Below are 14,581 nucleotides of genomic sequence, written 5' to 3' on the forward strand. Positions count from 1 at the left end.
CCAACTCCTGGGCTCAAGCGAGTCTCCTGCCTCAGCCTCCCAAGTGGCTGGGACTACAGGCGCCTGCCACAACGTCTGGCCATTTTTTGGTTGCAGCCATCATTGTTGTTTGGCGGGCCTGGGCTGGGGATTCGAACCTGCCACCTTAGCCGCTTGAGGCACAGGTGCCGAGCCATCACTCTTAAGATGTATATTTTTCACATCTTAACATCTCTGAAATTGGGAGCCATTTTACTATCAATGGTGTGCCATTGTTTAATTTGGTGTCTTTATGGGCTGGGTATGGTAATCCCCACACTTGGGAAGCCAAGGAGAGAGGATCTCTTAAGGCTAGGAGCTCATAGTGAGCAACACAGTAAGATTGCCATCTCTACCAAAAACTAAAAAAAAAAAAAATAGACAAGTATGCTCATGTGTGCCTATAAGCTAAGCTACTCAGGAGGCAAGAGGATCACTTGAGCCCAGGAAGTGGAGGTTGTAGCGAGCTACATTAGCACCACTGCAATCCATTCTGGGTGACAGAGTGAGATTCTACCAAAAATTAAAAAAAAAAAATAGCCAAGTATGCTCATGTGTGCCTATACTCTCAGCTACTTAGGAGACAAGAGGATCACTTGAGCCTCCAGGAAGTGGAGGTTGTAGCGAGCTACATTAGCACCACTGCAATCCAGTCTGGGTGACAGAGTGAGACTCTGTCTCAAAAATAAATAAATAAATAAATTTAGCATTCCTTCTTAGTGGTACAGAAAATAATGATGCATGTAACATTGTTGGTGTCTTTGATTCATGAAATACTGAATTAATAGCAGATTTGTTAGTGTTGAGATAGAAAGCAAGGACTAAAAATAACTTTGATGGTCTATGTTTGCATTTTTAAGGAGTAGAATTTCCAAAGTTGATTTTTAAAAATATTGGTAGAGGCCAGGCCAAGGCAGGTAGATCACCTGAGCTCAGGAGTTTGAGAGCAGCTGGAGCAAGTGGGAGACCCCATCTCTACTAAAAATAGAAAAAACTAGCCAGGCATTGTGGAGGTTGCTTATAGTCCCAACTACTTAAGAGGCTGAGGCAAGAGGGTCACCTGGGCCCAGGAGTTTTAGGTTGCTGTGAGCTCTGATGTCAGGGCACTCTACCCAGGGTAATAGACTGAGACTCTGTGTCAAAAAAAAAAAAGATAAATAAAAGTATTGGTTGGGCACAGTCGCTCACGCCTGTAATGCTAGCACTCTAGGAGACTGAGACAGTTAGATCCCTTGAGCTCAGGAGTTCGAGACCAGCCTAAGCAAGAATAAGACCCCATCTCTACTAAAAAATAGAAAAAACTAGCCAAGCCTTATAGAGCCTGCAATCTCAGCTACTTAGAAGGCTGAGGCAAGAGAATCACTTGAATTCAGGAGTTTGAGGTTGTTGTGAGCTATTATATCAGGGTACTGTACCCTGGATGAGAATTGAGACTCTGTCTCAAAAAAAAAAAAAAAAATTAGAGATAACCCTAATGTTTTGTCTTGTTTTAACATAATAAAGAACATACACAGGGTTTCTCTTGGTTTGATTACAGTGCATACTTTTTTAATGATTACAGAAATAACATTTTCTCTTATAATTTACAGTTGCAAACAATTATAATTTTGCAAAAAAGGGAAATAACTCTCCTGAACTTCTAAAAGATGAAGTGTCTATCATTCAAAGTATGGGCTACAGAAACCGTGCCAAAAGACTTCGACAGAGCAAACATGAAAATCCTACCTTGGTAAAACCATTTTCATCTATTCTGTCATCTTTTTATTGAGCATTGTGAGTTGGTGAATGTTCTAAATCATTCATATACAAAGTCAGTATAGAAGGGAAGATGATGAATAAAGTAGTTGGAAAAGTACCCTAATCAATAAGAGTTAGAGGAGTTCAGAAGTCAAGGTATCTAGTGTGGTCAAGAGAGGAAGCAAGGTGGATGTGCCTATAGTCCCAGCTACTTGGGAGGCTGAGGCGGGAGGTTTGCCCAGGAGTTCAAGACTAACCTAGATAGCAGAGGAAGATTCCCATCTCAAAAATTTAAAAAAAGAGAGAGAAAAAGACATGCAGGCCCTTCTACTTTAGAGCTTTATTTGCTCTGATGCCTATCTAAAATGGCCACCAGTTCACTGATATTTTTAAGCATTTGAAAATTATTTCAACTTAAATGTAATTGTCATAGAAATGTAGTGATTTGCTCTGTCATTACTGATATGTGAATGAATAATGGGGATCTTAAAAGTAATAGTTCTCATGGTACTAGCTTTTGGTTTTTTTTTCTGGAGATATACAAGGGCTGAAAAGGAAGTATAGAAGCTTTGTCAAAGTAATGTTGGGCTTTTAACTATTCTTTTTCTTACTATTCTTAGGAATGTAGTGATTTTATTGTTGTCATTTATCCCTTTTAAAAATTTATCTTAGTCTCCAACCCTGTTATCAAATGTGATAGGAAATATATATCAAATATCAGCTTCAAAATATACTATTTTAATACTTTAAAAGATTACACAGATCATATAAAATCAGTTTTGAAAAATTTAAAACAGATAGACCAAAGAAATTCAAATCATATATAATGCAGACATTTTTGTGTAGTTTTTCAGGAAATTTTCCAGGTGTGATAAGTTTTAGCTGACTGATGATGGTTGATATGTTTTGTCTGTGGCCTCAAGCGTCTTCAGACAAAAAGCATAGAAATGGCCAAAACTTGGTTGACTGTTCTTTAATGTACTGCTTAGCAGGAAACCAATCTTAGCGTCCAACTCTCCAACCTTGGAATTGTGAGATCTCTGAGGACAAAGCAGCAGATACAACCTCAGAATAAATCTGTCTACATTGAATTGGGTAAGGGTCTCAGATTTTTTAAAGTTTAGAATAATAATTGGTGGATTGCTTATCTTACAGTTTTGCCAGTATAGGCCAAAAACTCTGTTCATAACTTATGAATGTAGTAGAGAGCTTTAGAAAGTGAATTTTATCAGCCCTATGGTGAGTTATAAATAATCTAAAGGATGTGGTTCCCACCTTAAGAAATCTTACTTTAAAAGGGAGCAACAAAAGATGCCTGGTTTAAGGATATATAGTATTATTTTGGAAAGATGGAGAGTAATAAAGAAAGAACATGATGGATTGTAGCAATATTTAGAGGGATCCAAGATATATCATTCTACATGAGGAAGCATTTTAAGAAAAGCTAATGTCTGGGCCTAGTGACTCAATGCCTGTAATATTAGCACTGTGGGAGATCAGGGCTAGAGGATCATTTGAGGCCAGGAGTTCAAGATCAGCCTAAGAAATGTAGTGAGACCTGTCTCAACAAAAAATTAAAAACAGCCACATGTGGAAGTATGTACCTATATGTAGTCTCAGCTACTCAGGCTCAGGAGGCTGAGGCAAGAGAATTGCTTTAACTGCACACTACCCTGAATGACTAAATGAGACCCTGTCTCAAAAAAATTAGAGTAAAATAAAATCTATATTCCCTCATAGTTAACTTATCTTCCACTCATGTCTCCAAAGAAAAGAACTGAACTCAGAGTTTAAAAGAGTCTCTCTAGTTGGCTTATGTTCTAGATTATGTTTATAATTGTAAAGGGTGGCCATATTTTGAACTCCTAACCACCACATCTTCCATAATACTTAGTAGATTTTATTGAAATTTCCTGTATGTGTTTTTCCTCCTTAAGATAATAAATTCTTAGACAATAGGTATTACGTCATGAAAATAATTTAAATATTATAGTACTTAATATTTAAAGGTAGTTAACTATTCCAAGCCCTATTGCACTTTTCTTGTATAAATCATTTAAGATGTATGTCAATCCTCTGGAGTTGTTAACTGTGATACTTATTTTATAGATGAGGAAATTAAGGCACAGTGAATACTTCTAGATAAATGAGTACCTATTTTGCAAAAACTTAATTTTTTTTTTAACAAGTACATCTTTTGAGTTTAGCCCTTTCAGTAAAAAACCTTTTACTGACTTGTTTTGGGGGGGACTGGGGGTAAATTTTTTTAGGATCTGATTCTTCTGAAGATACAGTTGATAAGGCAAGTTGTTACAGGTAAGTCAAAGAGCCTTTGTCTATGAAGATGGTATTTTCCTTGCTAATATTAAAGATTGATGGTTTTCTATATTAGAACCGTGGTATTAGAAGACATCTCAAAGATCATTAATCCCCTGATATTATTACACATATAGCTGAAGAAATTTACTTTTTTTTTTTTTAATTTCCTTTTTGTTTGCTTGTTTGATTTATTAATTAGTAATGTTCAAAGGAGGTTCTTTTTTTTTCTTTTTTGGTATTTTTTTTTGAAACAGAGTCTCATTACGTTGCCCTCAGTAGAGTCCTGTGACGTCACAGCTCACAGCAACCTCAAACTCTTGGGCTTAAGCGATTCTCTTGCCTCAGCTTCCCAAGTAGCTGGGACTACAGGCACCCACCACAACGCCCAGCTATTTTTTGGTTGTAGTTATCGTTGTTGTTTAGCAGGCCCAAGCCAGGTTTTAACCCGCCAACCCCAGTATATGTGGCTGCTGCCCTAACCACTGAACTATGGATGCCGAGCCTGTTCAGAGGAGTTTAACATAACTGTGGGGCTCTGTGCATGTACATACTTGGTTCTAGCAGATTGTTCTTCTCTAGCTGAATATTCATATATGTTAAAAGTATCATTGACACAGTGGTAATTGTGGCTGATGAAAATGTTATAGGTCTCCATTTTTAATTCCTTCCTCTGTTCCTGATTGCCACCTGTATTTCATACTTTGTCTGTATAAGTTATATAATAATCCACAAGCAGTCCCTAACTGTGTTATCTGCTATATTGTTTCCTTAGGAATTACTAATTGATCCTATCTAAGATTGGATCTGAACTATAATGATGTCATTGTCAGTTTTTGTTTACAAATGACTTTCCTAATGGAGAAGAAGTTATTTTTAGCCTGAAAAAAAAAGGGCCCTGAAAGCAGTGTAGCAAGGTCTTTGTATTATATTGGGATGTCTCCTCCATCCCATTGGATATTAAGATACATCTTTTTATTTATTTTTTTTTTTTTTGAGACCGTCTCATGTTGCCCTCAGTAGATTGCCATGGTATCACAGCTCATAGCAACCTCAAACTCTTGGGCTTAAGCAATTCTCTTGCCTCAGCATCACAAGTAGCTGGGACTATAGGCGCCTCCGCCACAACACCTGGCTTTTGGTTTGTTTTTTTTTTGTTTGTTTGTTTGTTTTGGTAGTTGTCATTGTTTAGCAGACTTGGGCCAGGTTCAAACCCACCAGCCTCGGTATATGTGTCTAGCGCCCTAACCACTGAGCATGGATGCCAAGCCTAAGATATATCTTAATTTGGATATTAAGATGTATTTGGTTGGGCACTGTTGCTAGTGCCGATAATCCTAAGAAGGGGCTCGGCGCCTATAGCTCAACCGGCTAAGGCGCCAGCCACGTACACCTAAGGTGGCGGGTTCGAATCCCCAGCCTGGACCCGCCAAACAACAATGATGGCTGCAACCAAAAAATAGCCGGGCGTTGTGGCGGGCGCCTGTGGTCCCAGCTACTTGGGAGGCGGAGGCAGGAGACTCGCTTGAGCCCAGGAGTTGGAGGTTGCTGTGAGCTGTAATGCCACGGCATTCTACCCAGGGGGACAGCTTGAGGCTCTGTCTCAAAAAAAAAAAAATCCTAAGAAGGGTGGATTGCTTGAGCTCACAAGTTTGAACCTGGGCAAGGGTGAGACCCAGTCTCTACTAAAAGTAGAAAAACTGAGGCAAGAAGATAGCTTGAGCCCAAGAGTTGGAGGTTGCTGTAAGCTATGATACAGCATTCTACCCAGGGCAACAGCTTGAGACTCTGTCTCCAAATATGTGTGTGTGTGTGTGTGTGTGTGTGTGTGTGTGTATGTATATCTTTTTAAAAACTAACTTTGGGGCTTGGTGCCTGTAGCACAGTGGTTACGGCACTGGCCACATATACCAAGGGTGGCAGGTTTGGAACCTGGCCCAGGCCAGCTAAACAACAATAACAACTGCAACAAAAAATGGCCAGGTGTTGTGGTGGGCACCTGTAGTCCCAGCTGCTCAGGAGGCTACGGCAGGAGAATCACTTAAGTCCAGGAGTTGGAGGTTGCTGTGAGCTATGTCACCACAGCACTCTACTGAGGGTGACATAATGAGACTCTACCTCAAAAAACAAAACAAAACTAACTTTTGGCATTCATTTAAATTTGGCTGTCATTTGCATGTCCATAATGCAATGTTCTATGCTATTGCTCTGATTTTTGTGTGTTCTCAGTCTTTTACCATTTCATTTCAACTGAAGTTACTGAAAGAGAGAGCAGGTTTCAATAAGTGAATCAGATTAGTCAGCTTACTCCATGAGCTAAGATATTTGATCTTGCTCTTTTTATAGATTTGTGAGCGTATACCCTGTATTTTGCTGTGTATAATATGGATCGTTTGGCCCAAATTTTTAAGGGAAATGTAAGGATGTGCATTATACATGAGTAGTATGGCTTGGGAATGGGAGAGCCCAGAGGGTCTCCCAGGGCTGCCATGCCCTCCTGCCTGGACCTGCTGGGAGCATGGGGTTCCAGTCCAGGAGAATCTGGATTCCATTAGGAATAGGCCTGAGAAGTCTGCTGAGTGCTGTAGTTGGGAGGGGACAATGGTGGGGCTGGTGAAACAGGCAGCTGCACTGTGGAATGAAGACCAAGGTCTAAAGCTCAGCCACCAAGGGGACCAAGAGCCCCAGGCAGGCCCCAGGAACCTGCCTGGTTACCCACATGCTGAGTAGCCTCAGAAGCTCCTGCCATGCTGTCCATGGCCACTCACGTGGCTGTCTTGGCCACTATTCCAGTGTGGCATGGAGGGACAGATTCTCAGGAAAGAAGGAACAGGCAGCCTTCAGAGAGTGGGTAGCTGTGGGAGGGCAGTATGATGTGTACATCTACCAGAATAGCATTAGCCCTCCCCAGATGTGTCTCTTCTGGCTGAAAGACAGCCACTTTTTCATGGAGTATTCTCCTAAAAGTTTGGGTCCAAATGACGGGTGCACGTTATTTCTGGGAATGCATTATACATGGCAAATTATGGTAACTAGTGTTTCTCATTAGGACTTCTCTGTCTTTTTCCTATAGTGTGGGAGATCAAGAACTATTACAAATCACACCGCAAGGAGCCAGGGTTAAATCCAGTGTGGATTCTGCAAAAAAGGGTAATGGCAAGCCTTCCCAACTTAACTGGCGCTAAACAGAGATAGAGTAGATACACTACTGTAATTGATTATTCTGAAGACCTTTTTGGACCTTTATAATTCACACTATCTCTTGGCAGAGTTAGAATATCATTCTCAGATGACATGGTATAGCTTGATAAATGGTATTAGATTAATGCAATTATATTAGTACCCTACAAACTTTACCTTTACCCTTTACCTGCCCTTTACCTTTAATTGTGGTATTTGTATTTCATTTCTTGCCTACTAGTGTTTTTTTTTTTTTAGATAGAGTCTCATTATGCCTCGGTAGAGTGCTATGGCATCATTGCTCACAGCAACCTCAAACTCTTGGGCTCAAGTGATTCTCTTGCTTCAGCCTCCCAATTAGCTGGGACTAGAGGTGCCCATCACAACGCCGGACTGTTGTTACCCCTGGTTTTTAAATTAGGGAGTATGAGCCTGTGGATAAAATAAAGTATTAAGTAGACTTCATGGCCAGTAATCCTTAGAGTACATCAGAACTGTGTCTAATGACTAATCTGCTTTTAATTTACTCTTTATGGTTAGGGAAATAGGTTAACGGTTTATGCATAGGAAAAATTCTGAAACTAAAATTTTAATGATCTTGAGTGGAAATAGGAATTAAATGAAAGAGCATTAACTATATCTGCAGTATACTTGGTGGCTTATGGGGTTAGTGTCTCTGAATATAGCCATTTGCTTGATTTCTCCTTCCAAGTTGTACTAAGTATTCATTTTTCCATAATGATTCCATTTTTAAACTCCTTGTTATTTTTGTGTATTTTCAGCTACTTGTATGGTTTCTGAGAAGGACATAACAAGTATTGAACATCATCAATCCAGTAATAAGGATTTGAACACCATTGAGAAACGTGCAACTGAGATGCATCCAGAAAAGTATCAGGGTAGTTCTGTTTCAAACTTGCATGTGGAGCCATGTGGCAAAAATACTCATGCCAGCTCATTACAGCATGAGAGCAGCAGTTTATTACTCACTAAAGACAAAATGAATGTAGAAAAGGCTGAATTTTGTAATAAAAGCAAACAGCCTGGCTTAGCAAGGAGCCAACAGAGCAGATCGGCTCAAAGTAAGGAAACATGCAATGATAGGCACACTTGCAGCCCTGAGCAAAAGGTAGATCTGAATACTGCTCCCCCATATGGGAGAAAAGAACAGAATAAGGAGAAACTTCTATGCTCCAAGAATCCTAGAGATAGCCAAGATGTTCCTTGGATAACACTAAATAGCAGCATTCAGAAAGTTAATGAATGGTTTTCTAGAAGTGATGAAATGTTAACTTCTGATGACTCACATGATGAGGGTTCTGAATCACATGCTGAAGTAGCTGGAGCCTTAGAAGTTCCAAGTGAAGTAGATGGATATTCCAGTTCCTCAGAGAAAATAGACTTACTGGCCAGTGATCCTCATTATCCTATAATATGTAAAAGTGAAAGAGTTCACTCCAAACCAATAAAGAGTAAAGTTGAAGATAAAATATTTGGGAAAACTTATCGGAGGAAGGCAAGCCTCCCTAACTTAAGCCATGTAACTGAAAATCTAATTATAAGAGCAGCTGCTACTGAGCCACAGATAACACAAGAGTGTTCCCTCACAAATAAATTAAAACGTAAAAGGAGAACTACATCAGGTCTTTGTCCTGAGGATTTTATCAAGAAGGCAGATTTGGCAGTTGTTCAAAAGACACCTGAAAAGAGAATTCAGGGAACTAACCAAGTGGATCAGAATAGTCACGTGGTAAATATTACTAATAGTGGTTATGAGAATGAAACAAAAGGTGATTATGTTCAGAATGAAAAAAATGCTAACTCAACAGAATCATTGGAAAAAGAATCTTCTCTCGGAACTAAAGCTGAACCTATAAGCAGCAGTATAAGTAATATGAAATTAGAATTAAATATTCACAATTCAAAAGCAAGTAAAAAGAAAAGGCTGAGGAAGAAGTCTTCTAGCAGGCATATTCGTGCACTTGAACTAGTAGTCAATAAAAATCCAAGCCCTCCTAATCATACCAACCTACAAATTGACAGTTGTTCTAGCAGTGAAGAAATAAAGGATAAAAGTTCTGACCAAATACCAGTCAGGCATAGCAGAAAGCCTGGACTCATGGAAGATAGAGAACCTGCAACTGGAGCCAAGAAAAGTAACAAGCCAAATGAGCAAATAAGTAAAAGACATGTCAGTGATACTTTCCCAGAAGTGGCATTAACAAATATATCTAGTTTTTTTACTAACTGTTCAGGTTCTAATAGACTTAAAGAATTTGTCAATCCTAGCCTTCAAAGAAAAAAAACAGAAGAGAACTTAGAAGAAACAATTCAAGTGTCTAATAGTACCAAAGGTCCGGTGTTAAGTGGAGAAAGGGTTTTGCAAATTGAAAGTGAAGAAAGATCTATAAAAAGCACCAGTATTTCATTGGTACCTGATACTGATTATGGTACTCAGGACAGTAACTCGTTACTGAAAGTTAAAGTCTTACGGAAGGTGAAAACAGCACCAAATAAACATGCAAGTCAGGGTACAGCCACTGAAAACCCCAAGGAACTAATCCATGGTTGCTCTAAAGATACTGGAAATGACACAGAGGGCTATAAGGATCCATTGAGACATGAAATTAACCACATTCAGAAGATAAGCATGGAAATGGAAGACAGTGAACTTGATACTCAGTATTTACAGAATACATTCAAGTTTTCAAAGCGTCAGTCGTTTGCTCTGTTTTCAAACCTAGGAAAGGAATGTGCAACAGTCTGTGCCCAGTCTCTCTCTGCGTCCTTAAGAAAAGGTTCAAAAGTCATTCTTGAATGTGAACAAATAGAAAATCCAGGAATGAAAGAGCCTAAAATCAAGCATATACAGGGAAATAATATCAATACAGGCTTCTCTGTAGTTTGTCAGAAAGATAAGAAAACAGATGATTATGCCAAATACAGCATCAAAGAAGCATCTAGGTTTTGTTTGTCAAATCAGTTTCGAGACAATGAAACTGAATCCATTACTGTAAATAAACTTGGAATTTTACAAAACCTCTATCATATACCACCACTTTCTCCTATCAGGCTATTTGATAAAACTAAATGTAATACAAACCTGTTAGAGGAAAGGTTTGAAGAACATTCAGTGTTACCTGAAAAAGCAGTAGGAAACGAGAACACCGTTCCAAGTACAATGAATACAATTAACCAAAATAACAGAGAAAGTGCTTATAAAGAAGCCAGTTCAAGCAGTATCAATGAAGTAAGCTCGAGTACTAATGAAGTGGGCTCCAGTGTTAACGAAGTAGGCCCCAGTAGTGAAAACATTCAAGCAGAACTAGATAAAAACAGAGGACCTAAGTTGAATGCTGTGCTTAGATTAGGTCTTATGCAACCTGAAGTCTATAAACAAAATCTTCCTATAAGTAATTGTGAACATCCTAAAATAAAAGGGCAAGAAAATGGAGTAGTTCAACCTGTTAATCCAGATTTTTCTTCATGTCTAATTTCAGATAACCTAGAACAACCTACGAGAAGTAGTCATGCTTCTCAGCTTTGTTCTGAGACACCTGATGACTTATTAGTTGATGATGAACTAAAGGAAAATACCAGTTTTGCTGAAAATAACATTAAGGAAAGATCTGCTGTTTTTAGCAAAAATGTCATGAGAAGAGAGATTAGCAGGAGCCCTAGCCCTTTAGCCCATATACATTTGACTCAGGCTCACCAAAGAGAGGTTAGGAAATTAGAGTCCTCAGAAGAGAACATGTCTAGTGAAGATGAAGAGCTTCCCTGTTTCCAACACTTACTATTTGGCAAAGTAACTAATACATCTTCTCAATCTACCAGACAAAGCACTATTGCCACTGAGTGTCTGTCTAGAAAAACAGAAGAGACCCTGGTATCTTTGCAGAATACCTTAAATGACTGTAGTAACCAGGTAACGCTGGTCAAGGCATCCCAGGAAAATCACCTTAGCGAGGAAGCGAAGTGTTCTGTTAGCTTGTTTTCTTCACAGTGCAGTGAAGACTTGACTGCAAATACAAACACCCAGGATCCCTTCTTGATGTCTGATCCTCTTTCCAAGCAAATGAGGGATCAGTCAGAAAACCAGGAAGTTCTGAGTGACAATGAATTGGTTTCAAATGATGAAGAAAGGGAACCTAGCCTGGAAGAAGATAATCACCAAGAAGAACAAAGTGTGGATTCAGACTTAGGTATTGGAATAAGGTTTTTGTGTTTGCCCTGGTCTATTTATAGAAATGAGCTAAATGTTTTTGCCTTTTGTGGAGCACATTTATGGAGTATAATTAAAGTAACTGCTTCTTAAACTTAAAACTTAAAGCTCCTGGCTCGGCGCCTATAGCTCAACCGGCTAAGGCGCCAGCCACGTACACCTAAGGTGGCGGGTTCAAATCCCCAGCCCGGACCCGCCAAACAACAATGACGGCTGCAACCAAAAAATAGCCGAGCCGGGCGTTGTGGCGGGCGCCTGTGGTCCCAGCTACTTGGGAGGCTGAGGCAGGAGACTCGCTTGAGCCCAGGAGTTGGAGGTTGCTGTGAGCTGTAATGCCACAGCACTCTGCCCAGGGCGACAGCTTGAGGCTCTGTCTCAAAAAAAAAAAAAAAACTTAAAGCTCCTAAGGTGCTTTTCCTTAAAAGCCAAAAGTCTTTGACCCAGCTAGAATGTCATCTCTCATTGAATGAGATTTAATGCCCTAATTATTGGTGAGTTTCTAGTTTTCATTTTCTGAGAGGAAGTTCTGGTGTCCCAAAGCTAAGGAGCTTAATCATGTGTCACGTGAAAGTACAACCTGTCCTGCCAATGGGAAGAGAAAGATGCAACAAGTTATGCTGTTTATACTCTGTTTTTATGTCTGAACATCTGTTTCTGTTATTTAAGGTGAAGCAGCATCTGGGTATGAGAGTGAAAGCTTCTCTGAAGACTGTTCAGGGCTGTCCTCTCAGAGCGATATTTTAACCACTCAGGTAAAAAGCACATTTGGATATGTGTGTGGTATCCTATGCATTCAGTGGTATACATCCTATATTTTTACATTTGCTTACATCATCCCTTTGAATTAATGACATAATAGTTGTGTTATCAAATTCAGTTACAAATACCTTAATGCAATGCATACCGTCTTTTATTTCATACCTATAGTCACACAAACACATACCATCTAGCTCACTACACAGTGCTAAATACTAAATTTAATAAATGAGTTAAACCTACAGATATAGAGGTATTGTCTTCAACTGCCCATCTTCTGTAAAGAGCAAATCCCTCTAGGCCTAAAGCCCATCAGAGTCACAAAGAAACCTTTGAGATGATTGCCTATTCTGTACCTGAGTTGTCACCAATATTGTCTCTCCACTTCTGCAAGATTTCCATGGTGACTAAATTGATGAAAGACAGACTTAAAAAGGCCTTTTCGGTTTGTTGTTTCTATGATCCTTTCTGGATATAGATTTAAGACTCTCAATATGCCTGTCACCTAATTCTGTCCTATGTGTTTTAAAGTTTTAGGTTCCATTTTCTGATTATGTCTACCTTAGCCATATGTATTATATTTGACATTCAATAAACTACCTCTTTCTTTTTACATTACTGATCTTATTCCCAGAGATGTCTTATTTGTTCAGGTTTCCTTTTGCAAAGTTTTTTCATCAAGCATCTATCAAAACAATTAAAGTCACATTTCAGACTAACTTAAATCCAGAGTAGCACAGACAGACAAAATGATTGAAGTGGAATTTTTTCCCCTTTTATAAAGAACCAAGGAAAATGGCCAGGTATGGTAACTCATACCTATAATTCTAGCACTCTGCAAGGCTGAAAGTGGGAGTATCACTTGAAGTCATGAGTTCAAGTCTAGCCTGAGCAAGATCAAGACCCTATCTCTAATAAAAACAAAAAATTAGCTGGGCACAGTGTTGCACATCTGTAGTCACAGCTACTCGGGAGGCTAAGACAGGAGGATTGCTTGAGCCCAGGAGTTTCAGATTGCAGTGAGCTATGATAATGCCATAGTACTCTAGTCACAGTCTCACTCTAGTGATAGAGTGAGACACTCTTAAAGAGGGGGAGTGGTGCAGTGGCTCACCCCTATAATCCTAGCACTCTGAGAGGCTGAGGCAGGTGGATTGCCTGAGCTCACAGGTTCAAGACCCTGTCTCTTAAAAAGTAGCTGGGTGTTGTGGCAGGCACCTATAGTCCCATCTACTCAAGAGGCTCAGATAAGAGAATTGCTTAATCCCAAGAGTTTGAGGTTTCTGTGAGCTATGATGCCATGGCACTCAATCCCAGAGCAACTGAGTAAGACTATCTCAAAAAAAAAAAAGAGAGAGAGAGAGAGAGAACCAAAGAAAAGTATATAGGAGATAGAGAATTCCTTTTTTTTTAAGACAGAACCTCAAGCTGTCGCCCTGGTTAAATTAAAAACATTAACTGGCCTTATAGGCTTTATTAGGGCTCTTTTTGTTGGATCCTTCCGTCCAGCACATCTTCTCTTGAATGACCACTAGGTATTCCTATTTACAATAGCACTGTGAGGTCTGTATCACAAACACTAAGATATTATGACTGGTGCATAATGTATGGTAAATAGTTGTCTAATGAACCAAACAGGTAAATGTGTGAATTAGCTCTATGTTTTTTCTGTTAGAAACTAAAGAGTCAAAGAATCTCAGAAATCATGAGCTAGTAATCTAGGTAGGATTACTGATAGTATTTTTCTAAAATGTCATGAGCAGAAGGTTTTTTCAACATTAGACCTGTTTAAAAGTGGAGTAACCTATGAGTCTTATGAATCTCACAATACCAAATCTTTCAGACACAGCCTATGTAAAATGTTAATAGATTCATGCAAATTTTGAGTAGTCATAGTGCTTAAATACCCTAATCATTTTTTTACTCTGTCTTTTTTTTTTTTTTTTTTTTGAGACAGAGCCTTTACTTTGTCTTTAAAAGAAAACCAACTTCAAAAGGCCAGGCTGGCTGGCTTACACCATAATCCTAGCACTGCTAGGCAAAGGCAGGTGGATTGCCTGAGCTCAGGAGTTCAAGACCAGCCTGTGCCAGAGCGAGACCCTGTTCTAAAAATACCTGGAAATTGTCATGGGCACCCGGTACTCACACCTACTAGGGAGGCTGAGATAAGAGAATCACTTGAACCCAAGAGTTTAAGGTTGCTGTGAGCTATGACAGCACAGCACTTTACCAAGGATGACAAAGTGAAGACTCTGTTTCAGAAAAATAAAATAAAATAAAAATAGAAGGCTCGGCACCTGTGACTCAAGCGGCTAAGGCGCCAGCCACATACACCTAAGGTGGCGGGTT

General features: G+C 39.4%; 1 protein-coding gene across 1 annotated transcript in view; it reads left to right on the forward strand.

Annotated features, from left to right (window-relative positions):
* BRCA1 (BRCA1, DNA repair associated) overlaps positions 1–14,581 on the forward strand; it is a 91,214-nt gene that overhangs the window by 24,984 nt on the left and 51,649 nt on the right. The window contains exons 5-10 of the mRNA XM_023511242.1: positions 1,608–1,747; positions 2,745–2,850; positions 4,026–4,071; positions 7,145–7,221; positions 8,034–11,456; positions 12,143–12,228. Of these exons, the coding sequence (XP_023367010.1) occupies positions 1,608–1,747; positions 2,745–2,850; positions 4,026–4,071; positions 7,145–7,221; positions 8,034–11,456; positions 12,143–12,228 (3,878 nt within the window). The remainder of the gene's footprint in view (positions 1–1,607; positions 1,748–2,744; positions 2,851–4,025; positions 4,072–7,144; positions 7,222–8,033; positions 11,457–12,142; positions 12,229–14,581) is intronic.

This window comes from Otolemur garnettii, unplaced genomic scaffold, assembly GCF_000181295.1.
Source record: "Otolemur garnettii isolate 467f Iridium unplaced genomic scaffold, OtoGar3 scaffold00018, whole genome shotgun sequence".
Classification (NCBI taxonomy): domain Eukaryota; kingdom Metazoa; phylum Chordata; class Mammalia; order Primates; family Galagidae; genus Otolemur; species Otolemur garnettii.